Source organism: Zerene cesonia, chromosome 12 (genome assembly GCF_012273895.1).
Source record: "Zerene cesonia ecotype Mississippi chromosome 12, Zerene_cesonia_1.1, whole genome shotgun sequence".
Classification (NCBI taxonomy): domain Eukaryota; kingdom Metazoa; phylum Arthropoda; class Insecta; order Lepidoptera; family Pieridae; genus Zerene; species Zerene cesonia.
In genome coordinates, this window is record NC_052113.1 from 1803970 (window position 1) to 1820173 (window position 16204).

A 16204-nucleotide genomic window follows, 5' to 3' on the forward strand; every position below is an offset into this window, starting at 1 on the left:
ATAAGGGTTTTATTTGTAATGCATCTACTAATTTCGTTTAATTAATTCCACTATTATAACGAGAAAATTACTCGATTTCTATATCAAATCTAATATTTGTTTATCGCTCACAATTAAAACCGAACCGTTACAGCGTGACAAATAGACAAATATACTTGTCCATTCATAAAAAAAATACAGATTGAATATGGAATCGAGAAAAACGATCAGGATACAAACCCTTGTTAAAACATCTAAAGGAATGACATTGTTAAAATAAAACTTAGCTAAAAAAACTTAAAATCAACTGGAAATTTCGTATTTACGAAATTATATATACTATTGGATACATAAATATATTTGAAGCTTCATTCTCACCTACAAATAAACAATCCGAAATAATTTTTCATTAAATTTCATTTAAAAACACCTGAATATTGAGATTCTCGACATTGTGTATACAAATGTATGATTTCAATTAATTGATTTAACGCATAAATATATTAAAACGGTGTATCCGGCACACATTCTACTGAAAATTAAACTCGTCGATTGGATCCGATTTATTTTATGTACAAAAAAACGCCTCGCCTTTTGTGTGGATAGTTAAAATAACGACAGGATGAAAACGACAACATCTGAAACATACATTGTTCCTAATCCATATATGAAACTGTTCTTTCAAATTTAATACGCAATTAACAAAAAATTGCCTTCACAAATTTAATTATTCCAACGTACATCAATTCAAACGAACATCACGTGCAGAAAACAAAGTCTACCATTTAAAATACGATTTTATATTTCAATCTTAAACAGACTCAACATTGAATTCAAACCAGCATCTGGTCTCGGAGAGGCCTGTCCACTTGATCTAGGGAATCGATTTCATTTGTAATCTAAAAAAAAATGAATAAACAACTGTATTTATTAGCATCTGGTCTCGTAGAGGCCGGAGCGCCCGATGTAGCGCACCCATTTGATCACGTCGTGGTCGGAGTAGTTCAGCTTCGACTCGTACACCTTCAGGTAGCGGACCTGCAAGAAATACCTGACGTTCAACAAGCTATAAATAGCTCAAGATTTAGCCTATAGCTATTTATAGGTAGTATCTGTATTTTTCGATTTTTTTTTTTCAAAATCCTAAAGGCAAATTCTTTTTTCATCGTACATCTTGCAGAAAAACACCGCGAGGAAACTTGCACGTCCAAGAATCAAAAGTTTATGACGTGTGACATTTTGCTATATAATATATATTATATGGGCTAATGACGATGATGAATCTATTTAATATTATTAAGCTAGTTAGCTTTTGCCCCAGTTGCTTTGGAAGATATCACTATTAAATGATAAGGCCGCCTAATAAACTATGCTGGCCTTGTTTTGCACGTACATTAGTAATATGGTTCCTTTATACATAGTTATATTAGATTAGTTGTAAATAATAATAATAAACAAAAAATTATTATTAGGTGATGAATCAAACCTTAAAGCCGGAAGGTGCGAAGGGCACCTCAAAGCCCATGGAGATGGGCGGTCTGGTCCATTTCTTCTTGGTGTCCGTCTCCAGCAGCTCAATCTCCGCTGACAGCTGTGTCTCCTTCATGCCAGCCATGCGTTTGATCCTGGAATTTTATTACACATAATTTCAGTGCTTTCATTTTTACATTTGATAGTGTGTAATTAATGTGTTTTTTTTTACATGTGATTCGCATTTTCGATTCCGTTCTTTCATTAGTTATGAATACATAATATTCTTTAAATCTATTTTGGCATGTTTATAATATAATAATAAAATTTTAAACTACTCCAATATAGGTTAGTAGAAAATGTGGCTTTTCGTTAAAAAATTGTACACCGTATCTTTAAATAAAATTCAAATATAAATCTTTAAGTACATGATGACAAAAAAAGACTTTTCCACAAAAATAGGTCACCAACGTATCTCTGAACCATATCACAACAAAACGCAAAAAGAATCATGTCAAATGCTAATCCAGTCTATAATCTGAAACTCGGTATTAAATTTCATACAGATATGATAAGCTGTATTCACGTTATAGAGTAAAAAACATCCATACATCCTTGCACACATTCGCGTTAACAACATTAGTAGGGTATGACGCACTCACTTCCACACAATAGCATTCTCCGAGGCCTTATACTTGGCCTTGCCCTTCAAGCATATCAGCTGCACGCCACTAGTGTTCAGCGGAGTGGGTATCTTCACTTCGATCTTCTGGCCGAGGAGGGACGGCTTGAAGTTGGACTTGAGGACCACTTTCACCTCCATTTTGGTGCGACCCACCTCGCGCACCAGCGGAATCACGCGGAACGGTAGCGATATGTCTTTGGTTGTGCGATATCTGTACATAAATAATTAGTTTTATCAAAAAACTCAATCGCCTTTGAATGTAATTTAGTATAATAGATTCACATCGTGCAAGAAATACTATTGAAAAAATTTAAATAGAAAAAATTTGATTACGAGGCGGGATTCGAACCCGAAAAAGACGCTTTTTCCCAAACCGTAGCTACGCCTCTCAGTCACTCTTTTCTCACGAATTTCTTCTACTCGTTCGGTTTCATGGTACACCCCACAACAACTCAATTACTTATACTAAAATCAAGTGCTATATATTAGGAAGCCTTTTCCTCACCCTTCCCAGTCCATTCCTTTCCAGTCATCAATCCTTTTCTCATTCCTTACTCCTTAAAAGCGCATTCTCACTACCTCTGCTCTGTTCATGGACGATGGTGATCGCTTACCACCAGGCAAACTACCGGCTCAGTTGCGCGTTATGTATTTATTTATTATGACAAAAAAAAATTAAATTCCAATAAATGCCTAACCTCATGAGCTCAAACTCTCCGTCAGGCGGTATGAAGGAGATGGAGTGCTCCGTCTCAAACTTGCTGAGCTTCACGCACTGGTGGAACTGGCAGTCATCTATGACGACCACCGGCTTGCCGGAACGGGCGCCCTCGCTGTCCGTGTTGCCAGATATACCACCTGAAATGTATTAACAATATAATATGTATTGTCGGATGTCAATCGTGTTTTAATATTCTGTCGGGTGCATAATTGTCATTTAAGATACAGGTCGCCTTGTCAAAACTTGTTTAGATATAATAAAAAATCGGTGTGGTGCATTCGTACAGTGCCTTGGTGTTCATGTTCGTGGCGTTTGACTGTTGATTATTCAACGTTCGGCCGTACTACCCTCATTTTGTTAATAGTATGTTGAATAGAATTGCAGTACATTGTTATTACGATCTAACTAATATTCAACACAGCCTTTTTTATTTCTAACAGTATATATATTTTTTTTATACCATAGCGGTCAACCAAGCTGGTGGATTGAATAACGGTATGCAACTATTACTGCCCCCTTAACATTGGCAGAGATATTACCTTCACAAAAGTGTTGCCGATTAAGAAAAGATTGACAAGCAGAATATAAGAATGACTGGGAATGGTGAGGAAATGGATACAGGCCATAGAAATAGTTTTTTGGTGACTATGTTCACTCAGATTGGATTTTGATAAATTTTACCCTCAAGAGGATTAAATAGGAGATGAAAGTTTGTGCCATGAATTTTTTTTTGACCATGCAGGTCAAGTTGCAACATGCAACACCTAGTTAAATGTATTCTCATTTATTTTACTGGTATTTAATTAAAAGACAAAAATCAAATATTGTAAATTTGTAAGTAATGCATGTTTAGCAATTTAAAATAACTTACCATTTCCTTTACCCTTGGCCTCCATAACAATCTTGTCATTGATGCCAAACTTGCACTCTGGCATGCCGGAGAGGTAAGACTTCATCACCACTTTACCAGCCACATGAGCTGATAGTACTTGACCTGTTTGCCATATGATTATGTTTTTATAATTACTTTAAATGAGTAATATTAAGAGGTAAGACTTCATCACCATTTTACCGGCCACATGAGCTGATAGTACTTGACTATCTATATATACTTTGAGTAATATTAAGAGATCAGATAAAAGATATATTTGTTTGAAATGTAGAAAAAAACATGTAATAATAGACTATAGGCTATATATAGTTTTATTAATTCGTCTTCAATCTAGGCCGGGCCTTCAGTTCCATTTTTTATTAATTTACCAATAACTGTACACTAAATTTAAGTCAAATTGATTTCATAATTTTTATGTCAAAGAAAAAACTTATCACAACAATCATTAAATACAAAAATATTTGTTTTACTTCCATAGTTTTTCATCTCCATACGACTATTATTATGATTAAACAAATAACACGCAAAATCTAGAAAAAACAAACCTTGAGGTGACATCAAGAGGTTGACATATTCAAGTACATCAAGGAAGAGCTCATTGCGCCTGTATTTGATGCCTTCACGACGCCATCCAATTTGACCTGTCACCTGCAACCAAACCATTATTGAAACATTTTCAAATTTCATGGAGAACTGAAGGGTCTTAGGGGGTATAATTCACCAGTAATGTGAAAGGTTCACATAACTGGTGACTTATATAAGAGAAGAAGAGAGTTGAGTTGAATCTCACTTTAGGATGAGGGGGGTGGAGGGGAGGTCTCAACAAACATAAAGTAATATTTTTTTTCAATATATATATGAAAAGTTACAAGATTTAAATTGTAAGTATAATTATCTGCTATCAAAATATCATTTAATTACTATAAATTCTAAAATCATTCAATTACTAGGTTATTCTCCAGTTTTAAAGTAAAACAATATAATAATAACAGAAACTCAATGTCACCTGTGAAGTTATCTGAGCTTGCTCCTCTTTGGATGCAGATTTTATTCCTTGCTGAGTGATGAAGGTCTTCAAAACACCCGTATCAGAGTTTTGTGGATATCCAAAGTCAAGGATCTCTGTAATAAGTTTTTACAAATTATTTTTTATCTACATCAGCACTATAATGGAGGAAACTAATCCCAAAAAAGTGCAATAGCTAATAGGAAAAGAAAAAATGTAGAAATGATACTGCAACAAACCATAATTTCATAGACTGAAACTTATTTTAGTAACTCATATTGCAACTATAAAACATTAACAGGTATGTTCCTACATTTATATACATATATTCATATAATACATTTATATACATATAATATAAAAATTTGTAAACTAGACCTAATTATAATGATACCACACTGGAAGCAGCTTTCAAATAAAATATCAAGGTAAAATGATTACCCCCTTTCTTCAGTTATTATTGATATAAGATTATAAATTATGATGATTATGACTCATACCATCAAGAAGTTCATAGATAAGAACAAAATTGTTTTTAATGTTCTCTTCGGAGATCTTGCCAAAGTATGACTGCATCACATCAATGATCTTCAGCAGAAACTCAAACACCATAGCGGCATTCACATTTTGCTTTGTAACCGCTGCCAGCCATATGTTTGCCCTCTGAAAAAGTATGAGAACCTTTGTTGAACTTTCATCTCATTTAAGTTTTATGTAGTGTACACTGCCAGTTTCAATTACAACTAATATGGCATAAGTCATATGTTTCATTCACCAACATTTCTTTATAAAACCTCATAAAGATCCCTAGGTCGACAACTTTAGTGTCGATATAGGAGAGAAGATACCAAGATTGTAAGTAAAATCATTAAATACCATTTAAGAGAATGACTGCAGAAAAGTGATGTGTGTGTTATAATATCTAAAATGATACATGTTAGATAAATATAAAATGTAGCACTTACTTTAATATGAAAGAAGGAAGTACGAGCGATATTTGTAACTGGCGAGCGAACTTGCTGGCGAGCATGAATAACGTTCACTCTGAACGCATCCACCGCATTCCGCCCTATATCATCTCTGTAGACCCTCGATATCAACACCTCGCCCTTATGATTGTACACGAACAAGCCCCCAATCATTTTGAAGGCTATAAGAAAAAAAAATATAATAGATCATCATGTCATCGCAAGGAAAATAAATTACAGCCTTTGAATCGATCGCAAATCAACTCAAGATTTGGTCAATAGGGAATCCATTAATGGAAACGGTGAATGTGTATTTAATTTGTAGAGATACTAACTTGGAATACCAGCTCCTTATAACGTAGACATCAGAGTGCGAAAATTGTTACTATCATTTTAGGCAATCCTTGTATTTTTACAAAGAATTGATGAAGAATATGAATCCGCCCCCAAAATGAAACGTCAATAAAAAATTCAGCATCAGGAATCAAACCATAGATTAAAAACTAGTTACTCCGTAATCAATTTACAAACGTCAGTTTACTATAGACTGTTAAATTAAATGGCCGAGCATTGTAGTGACAGAAAAAATTATGTATACTCGTACCTCAGAGTATTTAAGCTTTTTGTTGAATGTTGACAAATTATATTTAAAATTAAACGCCTTATATTTTAATAGCTGAAAAATCATTGTCGCGAATTTTCATCAATCGATTATATAAGATTGATTATTCAGGGACATCACTATAAAAGTCCGTACGTCATAGACAAAAAAGAAGGGAAAGTGAAATATGAAATTTAGTCAATGGTGTGAATGGGTCGATTATGTCATGGCGGGTTAGATGTTTTCGGCACTGAGTTTCCTAGAATTTGTTTTGAATTACTCTGTCAATGATCTCGTTTGTTTCCTTGTTGTTAAATGCTAGAAATATAAACATAGTAGTAATAATTTTGTAAACATTTCAAATGCTGAAACAATTGCAAATGGGCCTTCGCGCGTTCATGCTCCTCGCTTCTAAAGTATGGAGTTGTTTTTGTTACATGTTTAGAAAGCAGTATCGAGCGGTAAATATAAACTTTTTGCGGCTGTTATAGTGCGTTTAATGGTTCTTATGTGCATTGTGTCTCACGTGGTGTTTGATTTTTCAGTTGGCTCAATATCAATCTGTCAAATATGAGATATACCCACTTTCTCCAGTATCTAGACACAGGCTGAGTAAGTAATTAATAGTTTAATTAATTTATTATTATAAAATTTCTAAACAGCATTTACGTGTAGCAAGTAAATAATCATATTACCCATGTATCATGTGTCTATGACTATGCTTATCATGTAAACAACAGTTTTAAACAAAACAGTGGTTCTTGCTACAAATTTAATTACATGGTGCAGTTTAATAATGATAAACACATGGTAAACAGCTGCATGTTTTCATATAGCAATTTTTTTTCCAAAAATAAATATTATGGTCTTATAAGATTAATTGATAAATACAGATAAGCATATTATCTTCAGATAAGATTTATTTGTTATTTTGCGTAAGTGATGCATATTATCTTTGATTTGAGGACACACTGTGTTGCTTAGAGAATGCTCACAGAAAAACATTTTAATAGGTACTCCCTTACCTTATAAAAAAAAATAATATAGGTATTTTTATGATAAAAATGTATAAATTATATTAAAAGCAATTATCTGATAAGTATATAATCTCCCTAATACTTTAAAAAAAAATTGTATGTATCTCACTTAAAGCTTGTAGAAACCCATATTTTTGCTGTGTCATATTGATTAATGCACATCATTATATCCAATTCACCTTTGTGTGATTCTTGCAAATTTTCCCTATTCATTGTTCTTTGATAAGTGTAGGAATCCTCCAATTAATATAATTATGTACTGTATTCTGTATCATTAAAAAAATGCATTACTGTTTAGTTATTATGATGCGTTTGATGTCTATATACTTGAATTAATTTAATATGTAGGCTTTTGGAAGTTTAACATTTTAACTTAATTAAGCATAAAATAAATACACATTTATATAAAACATTTAGGAACACTTCACTTATCACAATATAATAACATGGATTTTAATGTACCTTATCACTGTTTTATATACATTTATGCCTAAACCACAGAACAGAGATTCAGATGAAATTTTATTCAATGATACTTAAGACCCAAGAGAAAACACAGGACAATAATGTAGTATAAAGTATTAAAGATCACCTTTTTTCTTAATTTAATGTAAAAGATAACTTATCACAGACAGTTTTTATGTATTTTTTAGTTACAGAGGTGTTAGTTATGCTGGTTTACACAAACTTATATGAACATTATAAAACTTTTATGTATAAGAGACTAACCTTTTTTTTTAAACCTCCAAATAATAAGTATACAGTTCAAATGTAACTCCTCACATGGCTTTTGAAATTTACTATAATTTATGAAAGTAAAAAGTACACACATACTACCCTAAGAATTAATACATATTACTCTGTCACTTTAGACTTCTCTTAGTTATAAATGTTGTAATGATGTTGAAAATACATCTTATAGGTGCTTTAAGAGCAATGTTCTAGTAAAGGAGTAATTTTTTAAGTTATTTTTAGTTAGAACAATTATAAAGCTAACACATAAAACACAAAAAGAACATAGTACAACATAATGTCTCATAAACATACACAAATTAAACACAATTCTATATTTATATTTGACCGCCTCCTCGGTACAGTGATTTAAGCATGAACATGGAACCGAGAGGTCCTGGGTTTGATTCCCGGTGGCCATACACAATAAAAAATATCTCAGTCTGATAGGACAGAGAAGGCTCATTACCTACTTGTCCATAAAGAAAATAGATCAATGAAACAGATGTATATCATATGCCTTATACCAACTAGGGGGCATGGGACTATACTATATTTATATTTACATTGAAACATTATTCCAGGTCTTGTGAAAAGAAAAATGTTGGTACTGGATTTGGACGAGACGTTAATACACTCGCATCACGATGCGATGTTACGGCCGACGGTGAAACCTGGCACCCCACCTGATTTTGTACTCAAAGTTACTATAGATAAGCATCCAGTCAGATTTTTTGTTCACAAACGACCACATGTGGACTACTTTTTGGATATAGTAAGTTTTTTCATTATATAGCTTTAAAGAATAATGTGCAAATTTTAGCAAATCAATGGCATTGACTTATATTAAATCAATATTCCCACAAAACGAGAAAGGTTCTCAAAAACTTACTCCAAGGATTTTCCATCAATTAACGTGATTCTTTTTGAAGTTGATTGGGAATTGTTGTTATTTGGTGCCACTCTAGAAACTTGAGTAGTATATGTAATTTTTTACAGGTGTCACAGTGGTACGAGCTAGTCGTATTCACAGCATCAATGGAGATATATGGTGCAGCGGTGGCCGATAAACTAGACAATGGGAGGGGGATTCTGCGACGGCGGTTTTACAGGTATATTTTATATATATAATGGCTAAGGATGACATACATAATTATTGATTTTAGAAAGTGATTTTACTTTTTTTTAATAAACCAAATCAAATTAAAGCCATTACAAATTACCTAAAATTGTCAGCCAATTCGAGGGCCACTCTAGTCTAAAGCAGTACAGTTCAAGTGATTTTTGAACATATTTAATGGCAATACAGGTAATAACTAAATCTGTTAAAATAAAATAACAGATATATTATGAATTCAAGTAAACTTCCGAGAAGTAACCTTTGTGGGATATAATAAAAACACTATAATTGTAATTTTTAGTTTTGTAGCATTCAAATGCTTTGTAAGCGAGATATTTTTTCATGAAACCGAAAGAGTAAAAGAAACTCGATAAATGACGCGCGTACGAATACAGGCCTCGTGATCAAGTTTTATCTATTCTTTAAAAAATTCTCACATTATAAATGTATCAAATAAATCATGAGCAGATATTTCGTAATAAATCTGTTAATTAGAATAATAAACACTTTCAGTTGCAATTATTACAATAGATTACATTGATTTTGATTGCAGCTGAATATTGATAATTTGATCGTAACATACCTAATTGTTAAATAAGGAAATAGATAAGCATATACTGATAATTTCTTTTTATCTCTCAATGACGTAAACTATAGTAATGAGAGTTTTAAGCATTTTTTTTTGTCTACTGTTTTAATAGCTTTTTGATATCAAGGACACATTTACATATTTAAAGAATAAGTTATTGAATCCAAGTCCCATAATATATTCTGATTGTTATTATTATTTTGTTTTAATATCAGCTAGCTATATACCTCGGCTACGCCCGTGGTCTATGAAAGAATTTCGGTCGGTGAAAGAATTTATGAAATCGGTCCAGTGGTATTTGCGTGAAAACGTTAAAAAGATACAAAAATACAAATATTTTTCGTTATAATATTAGTTAGTATATATAAAAGTCGGCTAAGTTCGAGTCGGACTCGCGACACCGACGGTTCCGTGCAAATAAATTAAAGAGCAACTGTAAAAAAAATTGGTCTCCCATCGAATATATGACAACCGTTGCTGTACCTCGATTTTTTTATTATTTGTTGTCAAGGCGACAAACGAAATACATAATCTCTGAAATTTTCAACTGTCTAACTATCTCGGTTCATAAGCCCGGTGAAAAATGAGGAGAAAACGAAAGCTTAGTAATTGGTTACGTTTCCCTTGGGGTACGAAGCCTTAAGAATTAATTCATATTTTCCTTGGTGCGGCATAGCGTGTCAATGCTGCTGGAGCGATTTCACTGAACTTGGTTAGCCCTGCAAGCATATAAGAAAAAATAAAAAGCGTGTAATTATAGAAAATTTTTATTTAATTTTCTTATCTTATCGACTATAGATGAAAATTATATAAATTAACAAAAATCAAATTTTGCAAATTGAAAAATGGAATAATTTTATCAAATTAGTGTATTGTCATCGGTCCTCAATAAATCTACAAAGTTTGAACGAAATCTGGCCGTTTAAAGTGGGTCAAAATCGCGCACAAAGAAGTCGGTTACAAACAAACAAACTTACAAACATACAGGTGAAGCTAATAAAAAGCGTGTAAAAAAACCAAAGAGCGATTGATACTTCACCCATTTGACACTTCCCACAAAGACAAGACAACCTCTGAAGTATACATTGCGATGACGTCACGTATATTTTGTTTGCGCCTTTGCGTAAAACCATTGTCTTACTTGGCCTTTCCTTTAAAGTTGCCTGGTAGATATTGCTTTTCAGTAATAAGGCCGCCTTTTGTACACTGATCATCATAAATTTCTTGGATTTGATTACTTTGTTTAGTGTTTTTTGTTTGGACAATAAAGTGTGATAAATAAAAAAAATAAAGTGAATATGTTCTATTTTATAAGTAAATTCTTCAGCTAAAAATATTCTAAATAGTCTTGGTATTGTGAACTATAATATATCCTTATCCTACTGCTATTTCCCTAGTTCAAACATTAATACTTTTATTTTTGCAACAATTCATGGAATTTTTGTTCTTATGGACTACTAGTTGCCCCGCGGTTTCACCCGCATAAGTCCGTATCCCGTAGGAGTATCGAATAAAAATTTGCCTATATGTTATTCCAGTTGTCCAGCTGTCTACGTGCCCATTGCAATCGTTTGAGTAGTTTTTGCGTGAAAGAGTAACACACACACGTCCTTACAAACTTTCGCATTTATAATATTAGTAGGATCTTACAACAGTGCCAACTTAGAACCTTAATATTGAATAAATAAAAACAAACAAAATAATCGATTTCAGGCAACACTGCACCGCGGAGCACGGCTCCTACACAAAGAACCTATCGTCGATATGCGACGACCTAAACAGGGTATTTATTCTGGACAACTCGCCCGGGGCCTACCGGGACTTTCCAGGTGATTATACTAGTAGCTAGACTGGTTTACCATCCGAACTTTATCTTTGTTATCTCTGTAAATAAATTGATTGAATCAATTGATTTGTGTTAACGTAAATCCTTTAATGTATGTATTAACCTTAGTGTTGACAAATATTGCCTTTGGATGACATATCACAGTTATTATTCAGGGCCTGATTAAGCTAGTATATGCGTCGCATGCACTAGCATGCCGAAAGCCGAAAGCTGTATTTAAATGTTTTTATGCCGATTTATAGTGCATATATAATATATCCGCCCGCAGACAACGCGATCCCGATAAAGTCGTGGTTCTCGGACCCGCTGGACGTGGCGCTGCTGAACCTGCTGCCCGTGCTCGACGCGCTGCGCTTCACGCACGACGTGCGCTCCGTGCTCTCGCGCAACCTGCACCTGCACCGCCTGTGGTAGCACCGCCCACCAGGTAACACACGCACGCACGCACGCGCACACACACACACACACACACACACACACACACACACACACACACACACACACATATATATATATACATCAAACCAAAACTACTGGCAAGAAACTAGAATCTCACACACACCTGACACAATCACACACTACCGCCTCAGATTATGCGATCACGTTGTGAAAAGAATTCTTAAGGAAATTAGTTACCCCAATAATCTTTCACCCCATAAGTAACCTATTATCACTCTCTAATCTCTGTCGACAAACACAAAAATCGAGCCAATATTCCAAAATTCTCCGTTCCGACGTGACAGAAAGACAAACAAGTCCATATTGCATTAATAACATTAGGAAAGATAAGAGTATTGTGCAGACTGTATTAAAGAGTTGTTTATTAATAGCAGTCGCTATATTAACTTGCAACAACAAAGGCACCACTGGTTTAAGTTTTTCATTGAATCTTGATAAATAAAAATCCCCAGAAATAACCTAGATATCACACTATAACTCAAAAATTGTCAAAAATGACAAAATTCCTTGAACTTAAACTTCAGATTTATAATTCAAAGGCTATTTAATTAAAATACCTTAAGCATATGTAAGTTTCGTTTTAACACCATCATTTTTTCTTTTCAGATGTGAATCAGCTTTTTGTACAAATTTAGGAGGTGAAAGCGCTTCCGGAACCTATTTATTATTTTTTTCACTTGTTAGGCCCAGCGCTTCTATTCAAATATACATATAGATTTAATATAGTTGAATAAAGGTTTTTTTAAGTTTTGTTTTAATTAAAACAGTGATTAGCATGTAATATAAATAGGACTATGATTTACCTACGTTTGTAGGTGTGGGTAGTTTGAAAAACGCCCTACAAAATGTTTTTTTTTTGCGTTATTTGTCTCTTCCCCCACGTCACACGAGACAAACTGATCTAATATAGGTTTTTTTCTAAGTAATTTATGAATATAATAGGTCGGACTGTTGATTTTGTATTTTAAAATTTTCTAGTGTTTTGGCTGGTAAATTTCGAAAAGTTTTCATGACAAAATTTAGTTCAGTTATAGCAGTCCAGGTTAAATAAGGCGTAGAAGTGGTTTAGCCGCTCATTAATATTATTTTTAGAAATTTTTTGTCATCACTTTTATTGCGATGTACGGACATATAAAATTTAACCGGTTGGAGATCGTTTTAATGCTATGTTTTAAACATGTTTCTACATTCAACATATCAATAACAATAAATAATTATTCTATAGACTTCGACATTGCAATTTAAATGATGACAGAATGGTCAGTCATAAACAATCATATGGTATGGGATTCTTGTCATTGTCTATGTAATCACAGATTGCTTGTATTTTTTTATTGTGAAATTACGATTTATATAATCTGTTTCGATTAAAAAAAAAATTGTTATTCTTGCAATAGTTAATATCCTTTTTTTAGTTAATTTATTATTTTGCATGTAATTATTTTTCACATATATGTTGATAATAATAAGAATCCTCCCCATACAATTATGTTAAGTGGATTATGTAATTAATTTCTGTGTAAAAATCATTTTTTTTTTTATAATATTCTGAATGTAAGACAATACATAAATGAATGATTGATGAAAATGCTCTTAAGAAAATGTGTCAGATTGATGTTTAGGTTACTATGATTAGTTCCAGTAGCGCTGTGAATCGCTAAGCGATACAATATGATGAAATCTTGCGGTCGTTACCGAATTTTATGAGTAAAAATTTTTTGTGATTCTTAAAAAAAAAAGTTTTTTTATCCTATTTTAAGTTATACAAATTTATTGTTGTAATAAAGACAAATAAATGTATCGTTTTAGATTTACCGTCTGGAATAACCTCAAATACTCATTTATTATAAATGTTTGTTTTCGTAACAAGTAGCAGTAATTCATCATTTATTAGCTAATATTTCATCGTGATAAAATATTACGCGACCTAAATCATGGATAATTCATTAAAAAAACAATCAGTCGATCCCCATTTCGTCATAATGTATCGCAACAATGACAATAGGTGTATACTAAGTAAACTATGTACAAAATAAACCGAATCAGTTGAGTTCCGTTTAAAACAGCGCTTTTTAAATGTGTAAGTGAAATTCTTAATTCGTATCACTTCTACCAATTCATTGGTAGTATAGTACTTATTTGAAACACCGGCACTGATAATACTTAGTCACTGAAGATACTGTAGAACTAGGGACATTATTAATGAATTAATATGCAGTATCATCTATGCTTAGAAATAGTACACTTGTTTCACTAAAGCACATTTTGAGTGAAGAGGAGTATTCGACTAACTTTCCAATTCTGTTTTCCATTTTAAGTCTCCGAGTTGCAATTATTATAAATTGATTGACATTATATTTTTATCAAAGGGATAAAAAACCCAACAATGTAATATTATCACTTCAAATTAATGAATAGTAAAAATATTTGTGTCAAAAATTCTTACCAAAATTAAACCATTAATAATTAATGCAACAACTCACTGTAATGTAAAATATAAGATTCGTTTTATAAAATGTACATACCACAGAGCATAAATTAAAAAGCGTTGTTGATAAACATAGATGTTTTAATGAGTGTTACCTTTATATTATCTATATACACGTAAACTTGTGTACCACCAGTGGACTGTCAGGGATTTCTAAGTAATATTGTCAATAAGTAGTTTATTCAAACCTCTCAATATATTTTTAAATATTTTAATGTATAGCGATGTTAAAATTCAATAGCTTTTGGACATTCTTTTTATCAACAGATTAGGTACCAAATAACTTTTTAACGGTCTAATGCAAGCAATGTCATTGGTCAGTTGGTCACACTATAATGGTGTAGGTAAATTAACGATTTTCACGCGATTACCTTTTAATTGGTCGAATTTCTACAATGATTATTATCCAATATTTAGAGGTTTGAATTTATTTTTAAATTTAACATTTGTTTGAACCAAATATTTAAATAGTATAAATCCAATAAGCCTAGTAAAATATATTATTGAATTGATGTTGTTGTTTTCATGGAGATGAAATATATCTTCCAAAAGGTTTAGGTACACTAATAAGAATGTGCATATTTTTACAATATTAGCTTGTACGAGTGAAAATTTCACCCTTATGACTTAGTGTTGCGAAAAAATTGTATGGGATTTGAAATTGGCTAAATCCATTACATCTAAAACCAATAAATGGTGTTTTTTGTTGAACAAATTAATTTTAATTCCATCTCTTGTTTCTACCACCAGGCATCACTGGCGACTTATTATTATAATGATATAGAAGACGTCCATGCCATAGACAATAAAACATGTCTTAGAACATCACTAGCGAGCTTAACCACAAACACTTCATTTAATTTTAAACCACTGGTATTGGTACGGGCGTCTACTTTATGTTGGTAGATCTATTATACTAAGATTTATAAATATTTTGGATATTACAAATAATATTCAAGATCGTGGAAGTCTTTATGTAAAATTGTAAACAATTCTTGTAAATAGTTTTTCCCCTACTATCTTAGTATTTCATTCTTAATGACAGGGTGAAAAGTGAGATTAATTTGCCCGTTCGCGTTGAGACGAAAAACAAACACTCAATTGTTTTTTAATGTTTTATTGAATCGGAATATGAAATAATTTTATTTAAAGGTTTTGCAAGTTGTAGAACTTTGAAAAATTATTTGCAACCTACATGTAGACATCTATGTATAAATCTATGATATCAATTGCTATTTTAATTAATCAAATTTTGAGTAAGGCTTCATTTATTAGACTTTAACGATTTCAAAATGAACATATTTTGTATGAGGTTTTTACCACTCATTTCAATGATTACAACTAATGCATAAAAATATCAATAAAACAATACAATGAATATCGCATCAAAATTATACAAATAGTTAATTTAACATGAATTTAAATTACAGATTTTTATTCAACCTGTTATTTTGATTAATTGAAATAGCATCAATCAAAACTCTGTTTAGCATTTCAGAGCTATGTTTTAAATATTTTGTTCAACTGTAATAACCAAATCTCAACTGGTTGTTCGAAAGTTCAAAGTGATTTGTAATATAATTAAATCGATTTAAAAGATTTTTTTATTTT

General features: G+C 32.2%; 2 protein-coding genes across 2 annotated transcripts; one reads left to right on the plus strand and one right to left on the minus strand.

The window, feature by feature from the left end:
• Window positions 1-767: 767 nt before the first annotated feature.
• Window positions 768-6218, minus strand: LOC119830709 (AP-2 complex subunit mu). Its single transcript, XM_038353815.1, has 10 exons — window positions 6057-6218; window positions 5719-5903; window positions 5254-5416; window positions 4754-4869; window positions 4293-4395; window positions 3727-3849; window positions 2833-2992; window positions 2112-2345; window positions 1466-1604; window positions 768-1017 (listed from the first exon to the last, which is right to left on the minus strand). The coding sequence occupies exons 2-10, from the start codon at window positions 5893-5895 to the stop codon at window positions 910-912; spliced, it is 1323 nt and encodes a 440-aa protein (XP_038209743.1). The 5' UTR covers window positions 5896-5903; window positions 6057-6218; the 3' UTR covers window positions 768-909.
• A 306-nt stretch (window positions 6219-6524) lies between these two features.
• On the plus strand, window positions 6525-16190 carry LOC119830989 (CTD nuclear envelope phosphatase 1 homolog). Its single transcript, XM_038354186.1, has 7 exons — window positions 6525-6783; window positions 6868-6934; window positions 8676-8866; window positions 9091-9203; window positions 11514-11629; window positions 11915-12073; window positions 12712-16190. The coding sequence occupies exons 1-6, from the start codon at window positions 6685-6687 to the stop codon at window positions 12058-12060; spliced, it is 732 nt and encodes a 243-aa protein (XP_038210114.1). The 5' UTR covers window positions 6525-6684; the 3' UTR covers window positions 12061-12073; window positions 12712-16190.
• Window positions 16191-16204: the final 14 nt, after the last annotated feature.

What these genes read in the sequence shown, in the direction of transcription:
- LOC119830709 (XM_038353815.1), bottom strand. Translation starts at nt 5,895, where the DNA reads ATGATTGGGGGCTTGTTCGTGTACAATCATAAGGGCGAGGTGTTGATA. An exon ending in CCTCTTGATGTCACCTCAAG is followed by an intron (nt 3,850 to 4,292) that starts GTTTGTTTTTTC and finishes TATGGCAAACAG; the next exon opens with GTCAAGTACTATCAGCTCAT. An exon ending in GAGAATGCTATTGTGTGGAA is followed by an intron (nt 1,605 to 2,111) that starts GTGAGTGCGTCA and finishes ATAAAATTCCAG; the next exon opens with GATCAAACGCATGGCTGGCA.
- LOC119830989 (XM_038354186.1), top strand. Translation starts at nt 6,685, where the DNA reads ATGCTGAAACAATTGCAAATGGGCCTTCGCGCGTTCATGCTCCTCGCT. An exon ending in TTAGAAAGCAGTATCGAGCG is followed by an intron (nt 6,784 to 6,867) that starts GTAAATATAAAC and finishes TTGATTTTTCAG; the next exon opens with TTGGCTCAATATCAATCTGT. An exon ending in AGTATCTAGACACAGGCTGA is followed by an intron (nt 6,935 to 8,675) that starts GTAAGTAATTAA and finishes ACATTATTCCAG; the next exon opens with GTCTTGTGAAAAGAAAAATG.